The following is a 20,824-nucleotide window of genomic DNA, read 5'->3' on the forward strand; positions in this document are numbered from 1 at the left end:
TTTTAACAATTAATAAAATTATTCAATAATTTTTCCGATCATTGTATCTATGAAACAAACAAATTCAACAAATAATTGGGTATTGTTTTTTTTAATGGGAAAAACATACCTTTACTTTAAAGTCGGGTCCTTTTCAGTTTTTTCGCAAAATACAAATTCACCCAAAAATTAATAAATTATGACTAAAATTTTATTTTTGCCGATTTTTTCCGTCACGCAGAGTGGGATTGGATCGAATCACGCCACCGAGCCGCAAAGAAATCGCGTGATTCGCTCTGAATCGAAAGACAACGAAGCGCTGAGATTCCACTGTTGATTCTTTTAAACGCGCTCAGGTTTGATCTTTGGACTTGAAAACGAATAATTTTTGTATGAAAATATAATCATATCATAAAAATTTTTACCGATTTGTATATAAATACGTACACCTCGCCAAAATAATTAGTAACCAGCGGTTTTTATTAACGTTTGGTGTACGCAAAAACGTGGCCGACAACCAACACACAGGTAAGGAGAATTTTATTTATATTTCGCAAATTATTACACAAATATCAATACGAGTGCGCAATTTTTATTAATATTTAATTTGAACTTACCCTAATTTTTTTCTCTTCTTTATAAGGTAAGTAATACTACAAAACCATCTTCTCTTTAGATTTTCGTTATGGTAGACATGAATTAATTTTTGTGCAAAATTTGGAAAATTATTTCTTTCAAAATCTTTCGTATAATAAATATCAGAAATTAAAAAAAATGTTGCACGTTCGCAAACGTGCTCTATCATTATTTGTTACATTTAAATAATTCTCAAATAATAATAATTCGCTAAAAAGTATGGTACAGCTAAATATTTTCAGAACGGTTTAACAGAAAACCTTAAAATTTAGGGAACAGTTAAAAGTGTTTAAATTCTATCATCTGAGAGCCTTTTCAAATTTTTATCGTCATTTATTTTGAAAATACAAGGCTAACTTGATTTTTTTAAATGGCACGAAAGGTCAAATTTAATCATTTTTAAAAAAGCATTTTTTTCTGAATTCAATGATGTAACATGATACCCACCTTTACTTTTATTAAAATGTAAAAAAAAAAATTCAAAAATTTTCTGGAATAGTAAAACTAAGTTAGCTTTGAAAATACTGTTATTAGCGATGTCTGTCACTTGTATATTAGCCAAAAATTAAACTTAAGTGCAATAATTAGTTTAATAATAGTACATTTAAGTAAAACTGAGCGAAAAAAATTCTCATGTTGGTTTATCATGGAGACAGAAAGCCAAGAAGTTAGTGGAAATCAGTTTGAACATCGTTTGTAGCATAAAAATCAAGTATTCCGTGTTTAAAATTTCTTAATTAAAACGTTAAAAGTGTTATTTTAACAATTATTTTTAACTTTTACTTATTTTTTGGTTAATGAGCTAACGATAGATAAAGACAACATTTCCAAGGCTAACAAGATTTTACATTTTTCAAAATTTTCGATTTTTTTTAAGTTTCGATGAAATTAAGGTATGCATGTGTTATACCATAGAACTAAAAATTTGATAAATATCTGAAACGATACAATTTATATACTCTTAAGCATATACCAAATTTTAAAAAGTTTTGATGAATAAAATTCATTAATCTAAAAAAAATCTATATCAAACTAATTCTCTATGTATAGTAAATGCAAACAAAATTAATCAGCATTTTCTTCCTTTTTTTAAATAAATTTTTAATAAATGTGTAATAACTGGTCTAATTTACTGAAAATAAGTAAGATAAAAGTAGTCTGTAGTCAGCAATCTTACTACCCTTTACTTGTTTTATACCAAAATTGTAGAATAATTCACTCATATTAATAAATAATTAATAGCAGAATTGTTACAGAAGCTCTTAATCACGCTCTTAATGTACCACATAATAAAAATATTCGATAATTTGCAAAACAAACAATTAACTTTGATGCTACTGATTATATAAAGTTAATTCTGAATTGATATTTCTGAATTTTTCAGTCACAATATTATGTTTATTTCAGAATGCCACCCTATGTGTCCCACGTTACCGGCGTTCTTGACGAAAATGACGAAGAAGTCTCTACCAAAAATATCCTACCAGAAGTAACAAAACCCGAAAACCGAAAATTACAACTCGTTTGGAGAAACATTATACTGTTTGCATACTTATATCTGGCATCATTCTATGGATTATACTTGATGTTTACCTCAGCCAAGTTAGCAACTTCGATTTTTGGTGATTCAAAGTCAAAAAAAGTCCGACTGTTTTAGTAACAATTTATTTTCTTCTAGCTTATTTTCTCTATCAACTGGGAGGTTTCGGAATCACGGCTGGAGCCCACCGTTTGTGGGCCCATCGCTCTTTCAAAGCCAAATGGCCCTTGCGTCTCCTCCTTGCCTTTTGCAACACTTTGGCCTTCGAGGACTCGGTCATCGACTGGTCTCGAGACCACCGCGTCCACCACAAATTCTCCGAAACCGATGCCGACCCTTACAATGCCAAACGCGGCTTTTTTTTCTCACACATCGGGTGGCTTTTATGCCGAAAACACCCCCAAGTCAAGGAAAAGGGCAAACAAATCGACCTGTCCGACTTATACCAAGACCCGATTTTGCGTTACCAGAAAAAATACTACTTGTTTGTAATGCCAGTTATCTGTTTTGTTCTACCAACCGCTGCACCAATGTATTTCTGGGGCGAAAGTTTCAAAAATGCGTTTTTTGTTAATCTTTTTAGGTATTGTTTTACTTTGAATTCGACGTGGTTGGTTAATTCCGCTGCTCATTTATGGGGAAGTAAACCCTATGATAAGTTTATTAACCCGGCGGAAAATTTCGCCGTTTCGGTACTGGCTTTAGGCGAAGGATGGCATAATTTTCATCATACTTTTCCATGGGATTATAAGGCTTCAGAGTTGGGGAAATATAGTGTGAATTTTTCGTCGGCTTTTATTGATTTTTTTGCCAAAATTGGATGGGCTTATGATTTGAAAACTGTCTCGGAGGATTTGGTCAAGAAGAGGGTTTTGAGAACTGGTGATGGGTCGCACCATGTTTGGGGATGGGGTGATATGGACCAAGCGTTGGAGGATTATGAAGGGGCGATTATCAAGCACAGAAAATCTGACGATTTTAATTAAATCATGTCTTGTATAAAAAAATCTCTTTTGTTAAATAATTTGTAATTTTTTAAAAATTGTGTAAATTGTTTTTGGCTAATAAACGTAGAATTTAGAAGCAGACATTGGTCTTAGTGTATTATATAATCGGAATCAAGTGATAAAAAAAATTTTTAAACTCACTCCAGCAAATTTTTATGGACTTCTATATGTCTTAACGATCCACTAGAGTTATTAAAATTCCACAAAAAGTCCATTTAATCGATTTTTTGATGTTTGATTTTTTCAATTTTCGTCGCGATTTTGGTCGATTTTCGGTACCCGGAACATTTATCAAGCAATAGCTCCAGAACTATTAGAGATAACTCCATGAAGTGTATTATCGTTGGAAAGCTCTTTAAATTATCTACCTTTTTCAAAAAAGATTATTGTTCTCCGACTAATAGTTTTCGAGAAAATTGCAAATAAAAGTAAAAATTGGTAAAATTTTAAAAAATTCATAACTAAAAAACTATTGGGAATTTGGCAATTTTCTCGATGCCAATCGATTCCCCGGATCATTTTGCATAGGTATGGATCAAAATAGTTCCACTTTTTCGAATAGTTTAGCCAGAAATGAGAAAATAAAAAAAAATAAAAAAAAGTTAACACCCCCCCTTAAAATCGATCAATTTTTAAAGTGTCTCTAAATCAAATAAAACCGATTCTATCTTATAGATTTTGATGTGCTCTTTCCGATCTAAAAAAGCATTTTCTCCTAGCTCTTTTAGTTTGGCCGTAATCGGCGTTTGAAAATTGAAAAATTTTTTGCGAGATATCGCCTTGAGTCCTATGCCATTTTGTAGAGTTTTTTATTCCGGTTGTCCCCCATTTTTCCGTTTCTCGATAACTCTAATAGTTTCGCCGTAATTGGCGATTGAAAATTGAAAAAAAGTGAAAATGGAAACCTTTTTTTGCGTTTTTCTCGGAAACTGTAAGACTTAGAGCAACGAACAAAAAAACATCTGATAGCGCTTAATTTTATCTATTTTTTCGACCAAACCCGGAGCCGCTCCGGGCAACGGTTCCGGCTACAGAGGCGATCAAAGTTTTTCACTAAAAAAATTCATAAAAAAAAACTAAAAGTCATAGAGCAATGCGGTTTGTTCGGTTGAATTCTACGGCTCATTTTACATAATATATCAATTTTTCACAAGAATTAAAAATTTAAAAATTTTTGCCTAAATTTAGGGTAGCCATTTGTCATAGTGAAAAATTTTATTCATTAAAAAAATTCATAACTCGAAAACTAAAAGTCGTAGAGCAATGCGGTTTGTTCCATTGAATTCAGCGGCTCATTTTCTGTATTATACCAACTTTTCACGCAATTTAAAATTTTCGATTTTTTTGCTCAAATTTCCTGAGTAATACACTTGTACCTTCAAAGAGGTGAAAAAAAAATTTTTTTTTAACTCACTCTAGTAAATTTTTATGGACTTCTACATGTCTTAACAACCCACAAAAGTTGTTAAAAGTCCACAAAAAGTCCATATGTTCGATTTTTTGACGTTTGATTTTTTCAATTTTCGTCGCAGATTTTGTCGATTTTCGGTACCCGGAACATTTATCGAGCAATACCTCCGGAACTATTAGATATAACCCCATGAAGTGTATTATCGTTGGAAAGCTCTTTAAATTACCTATTGTTTTCAAAAAAAATTATTGTTCTCCGACTAATAGTTTTCGAGCAAATTGGAGACAAATGCAAAAATTGGTAAAATTTTAAAAAATTCATAACTAAAAAACTATTGGGAATTTGGCAATTTTCTTGATGCCAATCGATTCCCCGGATCATTTTGCATACGCATGAATCAAAATAGTTCCACTTTTTAGAATAGTTTAGCCGTAAATGAGATAATAAAAAAAATTAAAAAAAAGTTAACACCCTTAACATCGGTCAATTTTTAAAATGTCTCAAAATCAAATAAAACCGATCCTATCTTATAGATTTTGATGTGCTCTTTACGATGGAAAAAAGCGTTTTCTCCTAGCTCCTTTAGTTTGGCCGGAATTGGGGTTTAAAAGTTGAAAATGGAAACCTTTTTTTGCGTTTTTCTCGGAAACTTTAAAACTTAGAGCAACGAACAAAAAACCATCTGATAGCGCTTATTTTTATCTATTTTTTAGTCCAAACCTGGAGCCGCTCCGGGCAACGGTTCGGGCTGCAGAGGCGATTAAAGTTTTCCACAAAAAAAATTCATAACTCAAAAACTAAAAATCGTAGAGCAATGCGGTTTGTTCCAATGAATTCACCGGTCAAGGCACTTATAATACACATGCAGCGTGAAAACTAGCAGTCAAATAAAAATTGGCATCCTACCTTTAAATCCCGCGCCGTCCCCACCACGCATCCGCTCCCCTCTCTCATCGAAATTCGCATGTCGTTGCTGCTGGTCTCTATGCACATCCATCGTCCTTTGTGTCTCGTCTTCCCAGTCCTTGTTCCCTCAACTTTGCCCAATTTCCCGTGAATTTCCAGCACCGGTGTTGCCTTCTGTCGTCTTGTGATTCGCCTCGTGTCCACCACTTTGCCCCCGTTACGTAATTTCCGTAAACAAAGACCGGGCTGCTGGTCCTCATCAACAGCTGTAGATAAATCGCGAGTTGGGATTGTTTTGCGTCTTGCGATCGTAGTGGTCTTGTGTAAATATTTCTTACCGAAAAAAATGTTGTCGTGCCATTGTCTCAACGTGATCATCGAAACTGAAGGCGACTTGCAGAAAGTCACCCCCGAAACGTTGGAGTTGTCTCCGGAGGAGGTGCAAGACAGCTTCTTCAAACAGGTAAAAGTGGAGACAATCGACGATCATTGACAGTTCACGCAAAGCGTCGCCAACTTAACTTAATCGTTATTTTTATAGGACATTCAGCAAGTCGGCAAATTAATTAATATTAATAAATCCCACTCAGGGTTGATTGAAACTAGAAATGTAGGCGCTTGGGCTATTCATTGTTGTATTAATTGTGATGTTCATTCGCATGCAGTACATCGAGAAAAGGGTGCTTCCTGTGTTCTCGTCAACTCGAAGCTTTTCGTAAGTTGGCGCGGTCTCGAGGCACTTTTTGCGTAAAAAAACAGTTGCGTTTGCAGACCGAGCAGACTGTGAACAAGTTACAGAACAGCGAAGCCTTCTCCAAGCTGTTCAAGATCCTCGTCAATTCTGACGAAATTGTTGACGACGATTTCACGGGAAATTCATGTAAGTTTTACAGTTTTCACCAAAAATCACCACTTCTGCAGGTCATTCTCTTGTCCAGATTTGCCAAACGACGTTGAAAATGTCATTCGGGGGCTGAAACAAATCGCTGCTGAAGCCCTGAAGAATGAGGCAATCGCTGTTGAAGACAGGATAAGACAATTTAGTGACGAACAGTACAGGAAACTTAACGAACTGAGAGAGAGGGCCTTTAGAGAACAACAAATTTTAACAAAGTAAGAAATTGGACCAGTTTTCGCCAAGGTGGCTGTGTGACAACGAACAATTGACAGCACATAGCGCCGCCTACTTTTAGAAATTTGAGTGTATTTTACACAGCAAAGTAAAATGAAAAAAATCGCAAAGTTAAATATGTAATGGGCGAATTATTATAGTGAGACGAAAATAATTAGTCTCTAGACCTTTGCTCCAGACGCTTTAATGAAAGTCCATTTGATTTTTTGATGTTTGACTTTTTCAATTTTCGTCGCAATTTTTGTCGATTTTCGGTACCCGGAACATTTCTCGAGCAATAGCTCCGGAACTATTAGTGATAACCCCATAAAGTGTATTATCGTTGGAAAGCTCTTTAAATTATCTATTTTCTACAGAAAAAATTATTGTTCTCCGACTAATAGTTTTCGAGCAAATTGGAGACAAATGCAAAATTTGGTAAAATTTTTAAAAATTCATAACTAAAAACTATTGGGAATTTGGCAATTTTCTCGATGCCAATCGATTCCCCGGATCATTTTGCATAGGAATGGATCAAAATAGTTCCACTTTTTCGAATAGTTTAGCCAGAAATGAGAAAATAAAAAAAAGTTAACACCCCCCCCTTAAAATCGGTCAATTTTTAAAGTGTCTCTAAATCAAATAAAACCGATTCTATCTTATAGATTTTGATGTGCTCTTTCCGATCTAAAAAAGCATTTTCTCCTAACTCTTTTAGTTTGGCCGTAATCGGCGTTTGAAAATTGAGAAATTTTTTGCGAGATATCGCCTTCAGTCCTATGCCATTTTGTAGTTTTTTATGCCGGTTGTCCTCGATTTTTCCGTTTCTCGATAACTTTAATAGTTTCGCCGTAATTGGCGGTTGAAAATTGAAAAAAAGTGAAAACCTTTTTTTGCGTTTTTCTCGGAAACTGTAAGACTTAGAGCAACGAACAAAAATCCATCTGATAGCGCTTATTTTTCTCTATTTTTTCGTCCAAACCCGGAGCCGCTCCGGGCAACGGTTCCGGCTACAGAGGCGATCAAAGTTTTTCACTAAAAAAATTCATAAAAAAAAAACTAAAAATCGTAGAGCAATGCGGTTTGTTCGACTGAATTCCACGGCTCATTTTACATAATGTATCAATTTTTCACAAGAATAAAAAATTTAAAATTTTTTGCCTAAATTTAGCATAGTGGTATTTATGGTGAACAGTTTTATTCAACAAAAAAATTCATAACTCGAAAACTAAAAGTCTTAGAGTAATGCGGTTTGTTTCATTGAATTCAGCGGCTCATTTTCTGTATTACACCAGCTTTTCACGAGATTTAAAATTTTAAATTTTTTTGCTAAAATTTCCTGAGTAAAATTACACTTACCTTCAAAGAGGTAAAAATTTTTTTTTAACTCACTCCAGTAAATTTTTATGGACTTCTGCATGTCTTAACAACCCACAAAAGTTGTTAAAAGTCCACAAAAAGTCCATATGTTCGAATTTTTGATGTTTGATTTTTTCAATTTTTGTCGCAGTTTTTGTCGATTTTGGGTACCCGGAACATTTCTCGATGAATAGCTCCGGAACTATTAGAGATAACTCCATGAAGTGTATTATCGTTGGAAAGCTCTTTAAAATATCTATTTTTTTCAAAAAAAATTATTGTTCTCCGACTAATAGTTTTCGAGCAAATTGGGGACAAATGCAAAATTTAGTAAAATTTAAAAAAATTACTAATTATTATAGTGAGACGAAAATAATTAGTCTGTAGACCTTTGCTCCAGACGCTTTAATGAAAGTATGATTAATTTTTTTGTATCAACTCCTACACTATTATTAATATTATAATTAAAAAAATCGGCATTGTTTATTGTTTGATAACAAGTTTAGTAATAATAAAGAAAGTTGTGATAGTTTTTTACTAATAACTTTATTCACGAAAAGTATTTTTTCACAAAACAGCTATAACTTTCATGTTTTTGAAATTGTTTTTGGTCGTAAATTTTGAGACTTTGTAACCAATTTTATAAAATACGTAAACAATAATTCAACTTTGACTGTCTGCATCGTCGTTTTTTATAGACTTAAGTGTGTGTTAGTCATAATTATAACTCTATCCATTAGTAATCTTTTTATTGTTACAATGTTGCATTAAAAAAGTCTGTCAATTCGTGGAAAATACCAATTTTTTCGCCGAAGTAATCGAGATATGTGATCATCCCGGTGATAGTGATTTAGATAATTAAATAATAACCAGTTTAATCCGGCAACGGAAAGTTTTACAACAAATTTGGGAAATTTACTGAACGGAAATAATGTCTAAAGTTTACTTTTTGATTAATTCTAACGTAATGTTTTCAATTAAACAAAAGATAGTGTTTAGAGGGCCCCCTGTGACAGTTTGCTGACCTGAGTTCAAATAATATAAGAATACTAAAAAATTAATTATCAATTATCTGTTTGTGTTTTGCTTCCGTTGTAATTAGCTGATTTTTTACAGTTGATATTGTGGGTGTCAGGTAAACACAACACCTCAGTGGAGGCGTGTCGATGAGTCATATTCGAATTTTCTTTAAAAATAATAAACGGGAAAATAATCCTATCGCTGGCCGAAGGTCGAAATTTAAATGTAACACAATTATTTAAATGCGGAACAAGTAGTGTTTTTCAAGCAGCATTTGACTTTAAAAAACATATCTTGTTAATGCGAAAATTATAAAGCAATTAAATTTGTTGATTCGATTTTTATTGCAAACTATTGTTTTTTAAGCAGTCACGTAACAGATCACTCGAAAAGTACGTGTGTCTGTGGTAAGGGATTTCTTTTAATTCGATTTTCCGTCCAATTTCTTCCAGAGTTTGTATATTGAGATAATGTTGACGTATTGTTTATGTAGTTGTTATAATTTTTCTAACAAGATATCGTTATCGTATGCTAAATATAAAATAAAAAGCTATTCAAAACCACACAAATCGCAGTCTTATCAATCGGTTTCGTTCAACTCGTTTATTGAATTGTTTCAGAATTATTTTAAATAAATCGTCACAACAAACGAAACCTGCAAGTACAAACACGGGCATGTCCAATCCGCAGGGGATGCCATCGAGACTGAACGAACCTCTAGCGGCCGGAAGCGTCAAACCCACATCGAACACCACCGTAAGTATTTTTCATAACGCTATCATAAGTAAGAAATAAAAATTTAAAAAAATGATTAATTGTTATTTGGTTTAATTTCCAGCCGAGCGCCCCGCGGCACACGCCCAAGCGCCAGAAGAGCTGCCCCCTGAACCAGGTGAACTCGTTCGACACCGAAGGCCTGTTCGAGTTCGACGGCACCGACGACAACCACTCGGGCACCGCGTCCGAAGTCGACGAAAGCGACCTGGACGAGGCGATGATCCGTGAAGACGGCGTTAAAATCCCGAAACGTGGCACAAACACCGGCATTGCCAAGTCCCTCCCGATGACGATTCCGGCCTTTCTGGCACAGACCCGAAACCGGAGTTTCGAAGACGTGGACGAAGCGCCACCTGTCGAAGCCAATACGGACATAGCGGCCAGTATTAAGGCGCTGGCGAAAAGTGTGCACGGTGATCCGGTTTTCGGGGATTTACCCAAACCGAGATACACCTACATTTAATATTTAACTTCCGGTTATCTCTTCCTGTAGCGTCGCTTATTGGGAGGTCATGTGACACGCTAGTCGTCGCAATTGTTTTGTGTTGTGAATGAGGATTGTGATCGAAATTATTTTTCTACAGAGTTCCTCGAACTGTTTTCAAGGCCAGTGGAAGGCAGCTGAGACGAGGCTGTTGCTTATTGGGGTAATAAGGGGGCTTGTGTGAGGTTGGCAACAAGCAATGATGGCCCGTTTTAAGTTACGTTGGCAATTTTTTTGTTACTGTGTTACGTTAAAATGACATCAAAGTGTCAATGATCTGATATTTTTAGTCGTTACATTTTTTACTTTTTAAAGTTTGCCATTTCTTTTTTAAGTTTGTTGAGATGCATTATGGAAACAAACGATTGAAAACCTATGTACAACTTATAGTTTGTAAATTATTTTTAATAGTTAAGAATTGTGAATAAGCAAATATATGACATGAAATGAACTGTTCTGGATTTTTTCAACCATCTAAAAAAAAGTATGGACACAGCAAAATATTTTTAGAACAGTTGTACCTTTATTTTTATTAAAAGGAAAAAAAATTTAAATTTATGCCGATATTTTCCGAACGGTTAGTCGTAGCGACTTGATTCTTGCAAATTTGGATTCCGCCGGTCATTCTACGTTAGAAACACTCAATTCTAAGGACATGATCCCAATAGAAAGAAAATAATGAAGACTATTTGGTTTCTACAAATTTTGACAAGGCTAAATTTTTGCCGATATTTTCCGAACGGTTAGTCCTAACGACTTGATTTTTGCAAATTTGGATTCCGCCGGTTATTTTACGTTAGAAACACTCAATTCTAAGGACATAGTCCCGAATAGAAGGAAAATAATGAAGACTGTTTGGTTTCAATAAATTTTGACAAGGCTAAATTTTTGCCGATATCTTTAGAACGGTTAGTCGTAGCGACTTGATTCTTGCAGATTTGGATTCCGCCGGTCATTCTACGTTAGAAACACTCAATTCTAAGGACATAGTCCCGAATAGTTGGAAAATAATGAAGACTATTTGGTTTCTATAACTTTTGACAAGGCTAAATTTTTGCCGATATTTTCCGAACGGTTAGTCGTAGCGACTTGATTCTTGCAAATTTGGATTCCGCAGGTCATTCTACGTTAGAAACACTCAATTCTAAGGACATAGTCCCGAATAGAACGAAAATAATGAAGACTATTTGGTTTCGATAAATTTTGACAAGGCTAAATTTTTGCCGATATTTTCCGAACGGTTAGTCGTAGCGACTTGATTCTTGCAGATTTGGATTCCGCCGGTCATTCTACGTTAGAAACACTCAATTCTAAGGACATAGTCCCGAATAATTGGAAAATAATAAAGACTATTTGGTTTCTATAACTTTTGACAAGGCTAAATTTTTGCCGATATTTTCCGAACGGTTAGTCGTAGCGACTTGATTCTTGCAAATTTGGATTCCGCCGGTCATTCTACGTTAGAAACACTCAATTCTAAGGACATAGTCCCGAATAGTTGGAAAATAATGAAGACTATTTGGTTTCTATAACTTTTGACAAGGCTAATTTTTTGCCGATATTTTCCGAACGGTTAGTCGTAGCGACTTGATTCTTGCAAATTTGGATTCCGCCGGTCATTCTACGTTAGAAACACTCAATTCTAAGGACATGACCCCGAATATTTGGAAAATTATGAAGAAAATTTGGTTTCGATAAATTTTGACAAGGCTAAATTTTTGCCGATATTTTCCGAACGGTTAGTCGTAGCGACTTGATTCTTGCAAATTTGGATTCCGCCGGTCATTCTACGTTAGAAACACTCAATTCTAAGGACATGACCCCGAATATTTGGAAAATAATGAAGACTATTTGGTTTCTACAAATTTTGACAAGACTAAATTTTTGCCGATATTTTCCAAACGGTTAGTCGTAGCGACTTGATTCTTGCAAATTTGGATTCCGCCGGTCATTCTACGTTAGAAACACTCAATTCTAAGGACATAGTCCCGAATAGAAGGAAAATAATGAAGACTATTTGGTTTCCATAAATTTTGACAAGGCTAAATTTTTGCCGATATTTTCCGAACGGTTAGTCCTAGCGACTTGATTCTTGCAAATTTGGATTCCGCCGGTCATTCTACGTTAGAAACACTCAATTCTAAGGACATAGTCCCGAAGAGATGGAAAATAATGAAGACTATTTGGTTTCTACAAATTTTGACAAGGCTAAATTTTTGCCGATATTTTCCGAACGGTTAGTCCTAGCGACTTGATTCTTGCAAATTTGGATTCCGCCGGTCATTCTACGTTAGAAACACTCAATTCTAAGGACATAGTCCCGAAGAGATGGAAAATAATGAAGACTATTTGGTTTCTACAAATTTTGACAAGGCTAAATTTTTGCCGATATTTTCCGAACGGTTAGTCGTAGCGACTTGATTCTTGCAGATTTGGATTCCGCCGATCATTCTACGTTAGAAACACTCAATTCTAAGGACATAGTCCCGAAGAGATGGAAAATAATGAAGACTATTTGGTTTCGATAAATTTTGACAAGGCTAAATTTTTGCCGATATTTTCCGAACGGTTAGTCCTAGCGACTTGATTCTTGCAAATTTGGATCCCGCCGGTCATTCTACGTTAGTAACACTTAATTCTAAGGAAATAACTACGAAAAGTTCTAAACCCAAATATTTTTTTGAAAAAAAAAAAAATCACAGCCTGGCAAAGTGATAGGCGAGGGCATTTCACATTGTGTACTCAAACGGCAGTATTTATTTCACTAAACATCACCAAAAAATTGTTTTATTTTCCCACATTATTTTCTTTCGCTCATTTACACATTAGCTAGCAAAACAGCCTAACCTCGCTTTCCCTCTCAGCTTTTAACCGTCAAACAAAACCGATCCAAGCTATGAAAACAACAAATTCAGTGACCGAAAACGTGGACACTTATCGCAAATTAGTGAAAACATACCTCGATCTGGTAAAAACCGTAAATTTGAAAAAATAAAAAATAAAAAAAATTGCAGCATGTGTACGAATCGGCGTTATTTTGGGCCGATAAAGTAGTAACTTTGACGGGGAACCCCCGCGATGTGTACTGGCTAGCCCAGTGCATGTTTATGCTAAAGCAGTACCACAGGGCTTCCCATTTATTGCGTTCAAAAAGCTTGGATAAGAGTTACATTCTGTGCAACTGTCTAACAGCCAGGTGTCTTTTGGAGGCCAACGAATTTAATGAAGCCCTCCAGGTGTTAAATTCGATCGATTTCGACTTTAGCACGCAAAATGAGGCGAACGTTGAGACTTTGCTGTTTGACGAGACTCCCAAAAATGTACGTATATTGTGCATGGTTATCTTTACGTTATTTGAGGGTTTTAGCAAGTTTTCTCGACCGTTTTTTTACTGAAAGGCCGGGCGTTTGAAAGCATGGATAATAGAGGCCTGGCTGCTGATTGCTACAAACAAGCACTACAATACGATGTTTACTGTTTTGAAGCGTTTGATTCTTTGATTAAGTACCAAATGCTCACAGCTAGTGAAGGTTTAATAATTTATTTTTTGTAGTCGCGAGTTTAACCAAATTGTTTTTTAGAACAAGAATTAATTAACTCGCTTCCAGTCATGCAACAGTGTAACAGCGACGAGGCTGAAATACTGCTCACTCTCTATGAAAGTAAATTAAAGAAGTACCACACTCCAGTTGGGGTGAGAATAACAAACAGGGCCCCTTCTGAGTTGATTTCAAGCAGTATACCCTCATTGCCTACCACGCCCAATGCCCCTACGTTGATAAGCACACCCAATGTGGCCAGAAATAACGACAAAAATCTGATGCAAAATGAGGAAATTGCCGAAAGGCCGGTTTTAGCAAAACTGAAAGAAAGTCTAGATATGCAAGTGGCTGAAGCCGAACGACTGTACTACAACTGCGACTACCAGCAGTGTAGTGAGTTGACTGAGGCGATTCTGAGGGAGGACCCCTATCACAGTGGCTGTCTGCCGGTCCATATTTCGTGCCAAGTGGAACTGAAGCTCAGCAATAGTAAGGGAATTATTTCAAATTCCAGATCAAAAATTGTTCTTCCAGAACTCTTCTCCCTGGCCCACAACCTGGTGGACCTCTACCCCAGCCTGGCAATCTCCTGGTTCGCTGTCGGTTGCTACTACTACATAATCGGCAAAAACGACTGCGCCCGCCGTTACCTCTCCAAAGCCACCTGTCTCGATCGTTTGTTCGGCCCCGCCTGGCTCGCATACGGCCACTCTTTCGCCATCGAAAACGAACACGACCAGGCAATGGCCGCCTATTTCAAAGCCTCGCAGTTGATGAAAGGCTGCCACTTACCCCTACTTTACATCGGACTCGAATGCGGCCTCACCAACAACGTGAGACTTGCCGAAAAGTTCTTCAAACAAGCGCAAAATATCGCGCCGGACGACCCCTTCGTCATGCACGAAATGGGCGTGATTGCCTTCCAAAACTTAAAGTAAAATTTTCACTGCCACTGGCTGTTTGTTAAACCATTCATTTCTAGTTTCAAAGGTGCGGAAAAACACTTTAAGGACGCCTTGGCCCGCATTCGAAAAGTCAAATCAAACCCCGACATTATCCCGAAACGGTGGCACGGTTTACTGAATAATTTGGGGCACACTTGTCGCAAATTGAAAAAGTATGAGGAAGCCTTGGATTTTCACCACCAGGCACTGTTGCTAGCGCCCCAATCGGCGAGCACTTACTCGGCCATTGCCTTCGTCCACGCCCTCATGGGGCACACGGAGGAGGCGGTTGATTGGTTCCATAAAGCCCTAGGGCTCCGAATTGATGACTCGTTCTGTACCACGATGTTGAACTACGTTATCGAGCAATTGGCCGAGGAAAAACCCGCATATCCGGGTAAAAACACCCAAAGCGTGCGTAACACACACATGGAGTGAACTTTTTTACAGGCGCTCCAGACACAATACCAATGTTTGATTTACCGATAAAGGGCGAAACGTCGCAAGATAATGAAACGACATCGATCGCCCCCAGCGAGATGAGTATGAGCATAGAGGTGGACATGGCGGACGCTAGCATTAATAAAGAATAAACTTGGAAATAAAGTTGTTTCATTTTCGGAAATTAAATTAACTAGACGCCCTCTGGTGATGTCGAAAACAGTAAAGAAATTTTCGTAATGCCACATTTAACTGACATTTAATGAATTGTTCAACAATTTTGCGTCCATAGTGTTAATTACTTACAATAGAAAGAATTACTTTAAAAGTACGTGGTGGTAAATACTAGCGTTGACTTTGGTTCTGTAGTTTTTCGTGGTATAAAGTGTTTATTGTTAGAACTTGAAAGTGGATAAAAAGTGAAAAATATTTAAATTTTGATTACAAAGTGTTATCAAACAGTTGTCTAATTAATGATTATAAGTAATGGATCACAGCGAACACAAAGTTTGGCTCAAGAAACCAATAAATTAGTGAAGTGTTATGAATTTTTGGTTAGAATTTTCCACTGAAAAAATCATGAAATGCTGCGGTAAATCTACAAAACTACAATAAAGATTAACATCTGCTGATACATTTAAACGTAAATTATGCCAAAAGGTAGGCTTTTCAGTGTCTTTGTAACAATTTTCCAATAAAGAAAGTGAACCAAAAAGTCATTCGTTATTCGTGTTTTCCTCGTCATCTCTCATTTGTCAACATAAGTTTCTTGCATCAAAGATGCAATAATCATTCCGCGTAGGCAATGTAATAATTGTGAAGCCCCAAAATTTGTACATCGCTCAAAATATCCCAATAAACATTTTCCCGCCATTTATGGTTACTGTTTTCGATCTACCTCAGTGGCGCCCCCAACGGTAATTTTACTTCCGAATTTATTTAGGGATTTTCGTGAGAGTTCGGTGACAGTTGACGGGTTGACGTTTCTCCTGTCATCAAAAGGCGTGTATGCGGAACAATAAATAAATCAAAAAAATGGAAACGTACGATGTTATCGTCAACCAGCCCGTGGTCATAGACAATGTAGGTACCCATCTGGCAAAACCGCGCCACTAATTGTTTTTTTCGCACCAGGGCTCCGGGGTGATCAAAGCGGGTTTCGCAGGTGACCAGATCCCCAAATGTAGATTTCCAAATTAGTGAGTGTTTTTGAATGATTGGGGGGGCACCAGGTCACACGTTTGTTGCAGTATCGGCCGGCCAAAGCACGTACGAGTGATGGCAGGCGCCTTGGAAGGCGACGTGTTCATAGGCCCCAAAGCGGAGGAGCATCGCGGTTTATTGGCGATTAAGTATCCAATGGAGCACGGCATTGTGACGGATTGGAACGACATGGAGAAAATCTGGACGTATATTTACAGCAAAGACCAGTTATCAATTTTTTCCGAGGAACATCCGGTACTTTTAACGGAAGCGCCTTTAAATCCGCGACCGAATCGCGAAAAGGCCGCCGAGATTCTCTTCGAGTCGTTTAACGTGCCGGCGTTGTTCATCTCCATGCAGGCTGTGCTTAGTTTGTAAGTATTAACTGTTTTGGAGCACGACGAAGGAGTGCCATAAAACTTCCAGATATTCGACTGGCCGGACTACGGGCGTAGTCCTGGACGCAGGCGACGGCGTGACGCACGCAGTGCCCATCTATGAAGGCTTCGCCATGCCTCACAGTATAATGCGCGTGGACATCGCCGGGCGCGACGTCTCGCGCTACTTGCGCCTCCTCCTCCGCAAAGAAGGCATCAATTTCCGAACGACGGCCGAATTCGAAACCGTTCGAACGATCAAAGAAAAGGCCTGCTACCTGGCCAACAACCCCCTCAAAGAGGAGACCGTCGACACCGAACACATCAACTACACGCTGCCCGACGGCAACGTCATCCAAATCGGGCCGGCGCGCTTCCGCGCCCCCGAAGTCCTCTTCAGGCCGGACCTCATCGGCGAGGAGTGCGAAGGCCTGCACGAGGTGCTGGTGTACGCCATTCAGAAGTCGGACCTGGACTTGCGCAAGGTCCTCTTCAAGAATATTGTGCTGTCAGGCGGTTCCACGTTGTTTAAAGGGTTTGGTGATCGGTTGTTGTCCGAAATAAAGAAATTGTCGCCGAAAGACGTGCAGATTAAAATTTCCGCACCGCAGGAACGGCTGTATTCGACGTGGATCGGGGGGTCCATTCTGGCGTCGTTAGATACGTTCAAGAAGATGGTTGTGTCGAAAAGAGAGTTCGATGAGGAGGGGCAGAGGGCGGTACATAGGAAAACGTTTTAGGGGATTTTTCAGTTAAAGCTTAAGTGGCAACAAACGATTCGTTAATTTATAATTATATTTAATATGAAATATAAATATTTAAGCTTTATACTGTGTCAGTACTTGTCTCTTTTTTATACAGTTTTTTTTAATTTTAAGTGAGCACAGACTAGTACTAAAACATGCAGCTTTAATAATTCTCTTTTTGTAATAAACTTTTCTTTGTAAAAAGATTTTTCACTAAATTCAAGTTTTCGATTAAAAATTACCCTACTTCGGCCATTTCTGAATGTGAGTGTTCCGAGACAAGCTTAAAAAATACCATTTTATTTCAAAATAAAGCTACTTTGGCTATTGTTAACCGACTTAGCTCAACAATTTCTATATTCTTTATCCAAACAACTCAAAAATTTTGTTCCGTCAGTTCAGAAATATTAACAAAATTGTCACTTGCAAAAAAATTGGCATTTTCGAGGGAATTGGTGGTAAGTATCGCACACAATATTTTTTCTACAGCCATCAAACAGGAGGGATAAATATGATCAGAGAGTTCTAGGTGTAATAATAAAATTGCATACGAAAAACATTTATTATTTGTGAACTGATGTGTGATTTTACTCACACTTGATGACTGATCTTTTTGTGCTTACTAAGATTGCCCGTTGTTGTAAAACCCTTCCCACAGTTCGTACACACATAGGGCCGTTCGCCCGTATGTGTCCGCGTATGAATCGTTAAATGAATATTTTTGGAAAAAAGTTTACCACAAACCTGGCACATGAAGGGCTTCTCCCCTGTATGTTTCCTCATGTGAATCCTCAGCACTCTTGGGTGGACAAAAGACATGTCGCAGAGCTTGCAATGGTGCTTTTTCTCATCACAGTGAGTGCTGTTTATGTGAGTCGAGAGGTTGCTCCGAGTCGAGTAAGTTTTACCACATTGGCTGCAAATATACGGCCTCTCACCTACAACAAACAAAAAATTATAATAAAAAATAATGACCTTTTTTTGAGAAAATACCGGAATGGACCCTTGCGTGCACATTCAAGTTGTATTTCTTGGCAAAGGCTTTAGTGCAAACTTTGCATTTGAAGGGCTTATCATCGGGGGGCGCATGTGTCAGCATGTGGTGCTCCAACCCGGACGAGCAATTGAACGTCTTGCCACACACTGTGCACAAATACTGTTTTTCCTTACGTTTGTCCTCACCACTGTCCAAAAGGGGGCTATCTATGAACGAGAGGGACTGCTCTTCCCTCGCAGCACTAAAAACTTAACACCCCCAGTGTTAAAACACCAAACAGCCACTAAACCTACCTTCAAACGAGCAAAACTCGCACAAGTCTGCGCCCCCGCCCAGCACAAATTTCGCACACCTGGCGAGCCCCAAATCGGCGTTCAGACAAAACCGCACATCATGGAGCGAATAAATGAGACTTGTTAGATCGGAAATTGTCTCAATTTTGGACGCTGAGCTCGGGAGTTGCACAATTTCGTCACGAAACGACACGGAAGTCTTTAAAGTGCCGCTATCGCAAGTCAGGAGCACCCCCTTATCAATGACCACTTTATCACAGTGGGGCTTGACGTGCAACACGGCCAGGAACTGCTCCTTGGGGTCAATGTGCACGGCCCAGAGGGGCGTCGGGAGGGTCATTAAGTGCAAGTTTTTCACGAAATCACCAATTACCGACGCACACATTTTCCAGAATAACGCTTGACTGGAAGTTTGGTTATGTTCAACAATTGTAAACAAAAACGAATCGCGGTGGCTGACAGGGCGACTTGACCAGTCACAAAAATGTTAAAAAACGGTATTTTATGAGTTTGTGAAAGTTGTGCCCCCTTTTCTAAATTAATTAAGCCGTTCTACGGCCGTAACGTGTGATTTGTCGGTGCGTTCGATTGATTTGATAAATTTTTTGACGTTGTGGCTTTTAGGTTAGGTACACGTCACTTGTTCGGGGCAAAAATGGACATAACAATACTTTTCAAGGCTTGTGTTAAGACTGTGAGGACGACTAACAAGGCCTTAGGCCTGCAAGAGTCCAAACCGGCGCTCCCGAAGTCGGGTCCGAAGGACCCCAATTTGGCGACTGCTAAAGAAGTGGTGAAGCAAATAACGCACTTCCAAACCTTCCTCTTAGAGAATAAAGCAGCGTACTTGAACGTACTAAACTATTTATCCACCAATAAAACCATGACGGAGGTTGACCGAGAGCAAATAGACACAACAGCTGAGAAAATCGTAACCACATGTACTTCCCTCATTAGCGACTATAAAAAAGAAATTTGCAAGCTGCCCAAAAGCAAGCAAAAGGAGGAACACTACCACAACGTGATCGACTCACTCGAGCGCTACTTAAAGACAGTTAGCAAAATATACACCGAGGCGAAGGCAATTCGCGTGAAACGTGTCTTGGAGACGCACAAAGTGGCCAAATTGGAGACAATTGGCAGTAAAGGGAGTTTGGAACCCCCGATTGTACCCCCAGTATCGCCCCCTCCCGTCGATATCGAAGACCAGCTATCAGTTGAAGAAATGCAAATGTTTGAGTCGGAAAACGAAATGCTCTACAATGAGCTCAACTCAACGTCCGAGGAAGTCAAACAAATGGAAAGCAAAGTCGTGCACATTGCCGAACTTCAGGAATTATTCACGGAGAAGGTCTTGCAACAGGAACAGGATATAGAAAGGATTGCAAACAACGTCGTGGGGGCTACGAGTAACATGCGGGACGCTAATGAGCAAATCAGACAAGCGATTCAAAGGAATGCAGGCTTGAGGGTCTGGGTGCTGTTTTTTCTGCTAGTTATGTCGTTTTCGCTGCTGTTTCTCGACTGGTATAACGATTAACAAACCTAGAAAAAATAAATTATTTATAAGAAAAAACATATTTTTGTATAACTCGGCAATAAAGAATAAATCGACCAAAAAGGTTCTTACATTAAAAAAAATACATAAAACATTGCTGAAACCCAAGCTTAATAATTTGTTTGTTTGCAAACTGTGGCTGATAGAAAAGGAATTATAAAATTCGGGACATTCTATTTGAAAAATTTTTGAGTTTAACATTTTTCCAATTTCGAACTCATTGAAGCAAAGGTTTGTTTTCTTTGTAAAATGCCCAAAAAACGATTTCAAAATCTTTAAAAATGGCACAGCTACTGATTTTTGAAGTGAAAGGTATGAAACCAAAAATTTTCGAAACCCAAATAACGGGAAAGCTGATGTAAACTCCCTGATATAACACGAGTAACCCATTTTTCATTAAAAACATGAATAAATATTACCACAACTTCCAATACTTCTCATATGGGGATTGGACAAAACAGTCTATAGTTTTTTTGTTAACTAGGATATAAAA

General features: G+C 37.8%; 7 protein-coding genes across 10 annotated transcripts in view; 5 read left to right on the forward strand and 2 right to left on the reverse strand.

The window, feature by feature from the left end:
* LOC135266778 (uncharacterized) overlaps positions 1-5,953 on the reverse strand; it is a 50,839-nt gene extending 44,886 nt beyond the window's left edge. The window contains exons 1-2 of one of the 2 annotated variants that reach the window (XM_064358040.1): positions 5,818-5,953; positions 5,480-5,745 (exon numbers count right to left, since the gene is read on the reverse strand). In XM_064358040.1, the coding sequence (XP_064214110.1) occupies positions 5,480-5,745; positions 5,818-5,857 (306 nt within the window). In that variant the 5' untranslated portion in view covers positions 5,858-5,953. Of the gene's footprint in view, positions 1-5,479 lie in introns of both variants that reach the window. The other variant, XM_064358039.1, reaches the window with a different exon arrangement.
* Positions 347-3,243, forward strand: TcasZ9desA (Z9 acyl-CoA desaturase A). Of its 2 annotated transcripts, XM_008200652.3 has the most exons (3): positions 347-507; positions 2,023-2,237; positions 2,294-3,243. In XM_008200652.3, the coding sequence occupies exons 2-3, from the start codon at positions 2,024-2,026 to the stop codon at positions 3,139-3,141; spliced, it is 1,062 nt and encodes a 353-aa protein (XP_008198874.1). In that variant the 5' UTR covers positions 347-507; position 2,023; the 3' UTR covers positions 3,142-3,243. The 2 variants fall into 2 exon arrangements, with proteins under 2 accessions (XP_008198874.1, NP_001182164.1); NM_001195235.1 differs by lacking the exon at positions 347-507 and having other exon boundaries at positions 2,024-2,237; positions 2,294-3,141.
* PRAS40 (Proline-rich Akt substrate 40 kDa) lies at positions 5,782-10,649 on the forward strand. The gene is made up of 6 exons (NM_001142695.1): positions 5,782-5,942; positions 6,021-6,194; positions 6,251-6,359; positions 6,418-6,592; positions 9,590-9,725; positions 9,808-10,649. Exons 1-6 carry the CDS (start codon positions 5,826-5,828, stop codon positions 10,207-10,209), a joined length of 1,113 nt encoding a protein of 370 aa, NP_001136167.1. The 5' UTR covers positions 5,782-5,825; the 3' UTR covers positions 10,210-10,649.
* A 2,392-nt stretch (positions 10,650-13,041) lies between these two features.
* Cdc16 (Cell division cycle 16) lies at positions 13,042-15,334 on the forward strand. The gene is made up of 7 exons (XM_964666.5): positions 13,042-13,198; positions 13,245-13,550; positions 13,598-13,760; positions 13,812-14,261; positions 14,307-14,706; positions 14,755-15,113; positions 15,167-15,334. Exons 1-7 carry the CDS (start codon positions 13,127-13,129, stop codon positions 15,307-15,309), a joined length of 1,893 nt encoding a protein of 630 aa, XP_969759.2. The 5' UTR covers positions 13,042-13,126; the 3' UTR covers positions 15,310-15,334.
* A 764-nt stretch (positions 15,335-16,098) lies between these two features.
* Arp1 (Actin-related protein 1) lies at positions 16,099-17,565 on the forward strand. The gene is made up of 4 exons (XM_015984182.2): positions 16,099-16,240; positions 16,292-16,356; positions 16,408-16,734; positions 16,787-17,565. The coding sequence occupies exons 1-4, from the start codon at positions 16,193-16,195 to the stop codon at positions 17,475-17,477; spliced, it is 1,131 nt and encodes a 376-aa protein (XP_015839668.1). The 5' UTR covers positions 16,099-16,192; the 3' UTR covers positions 17,478-17,565.
* A 466-nt stretch (positions 17,566-18,031) lies between these two features.
* Positions 18,032-19,215, reverse strand: LOC103314485 (zinc finger protein 239). Its single transcript, XM_015984183.2, has 3 exons — positions 18,774-19,215; positions 18,477-18,728; positions 18,032-18,421 (listed from the first exon to the last, which is right to left on the reverse strand). The coding sequence occupies exons 1-3, from the start codon at positions 19,156-19,158 to the stop codon at positions 18,075-18,077; spliced, it is 984 nt and encodes a 327-aa protein (XP_015839669.1). The 5' UTR covers positions 19,159-19,215; the 3' UTR covers positions 18,032-18,074.
* On the forward strand, positions 19,210-20,394 carry Syx18 (Syntaxin 18). 2 transcript variants are annotated; one of them, XM_964868.5, is made up of 2 exons: positions 19,210-19,347; positions 19,398-20,394. In XM_964868.5, exon 2 carries the CDS (start codon positions 19,429-19,431, stop codon positions 20,311-20,313), a length of 885 nt encoding a protein of 294 aa, XP_969961.1. In that variant the 5' UTR covers positions 19,210-19,347; positions 19,398-19,428; the 3' UTR covers positions 20,314-20,394. The 2 variants fall into 2 exon arrangements, with proteins under 2 accessions (XP_969961.1, XP_008198938.1); XM_008200716.3 differs by having other exon boundaries at positions 19,213-19,351.
* The last annotated feature ends 430 nt before the right edge of the window (positions 20,395-20,824 follow it).

This window comes from Tribolium castaneum, chromosome 7 (assembly GCF_031307605.1).
Source record: "Tribolium castaneum strain GA2 chromosome 7, icTriCast1.1, whole genome shotgun sequence".
In the NCBI taxonomy this organism is placed as follows: domain Eukaryota; kingdom Metazoa; phylum Arthropoda; class Insecta; order Coleoptera; family Tenebrionidae; genus Tribolium; species Tribolium castaneum.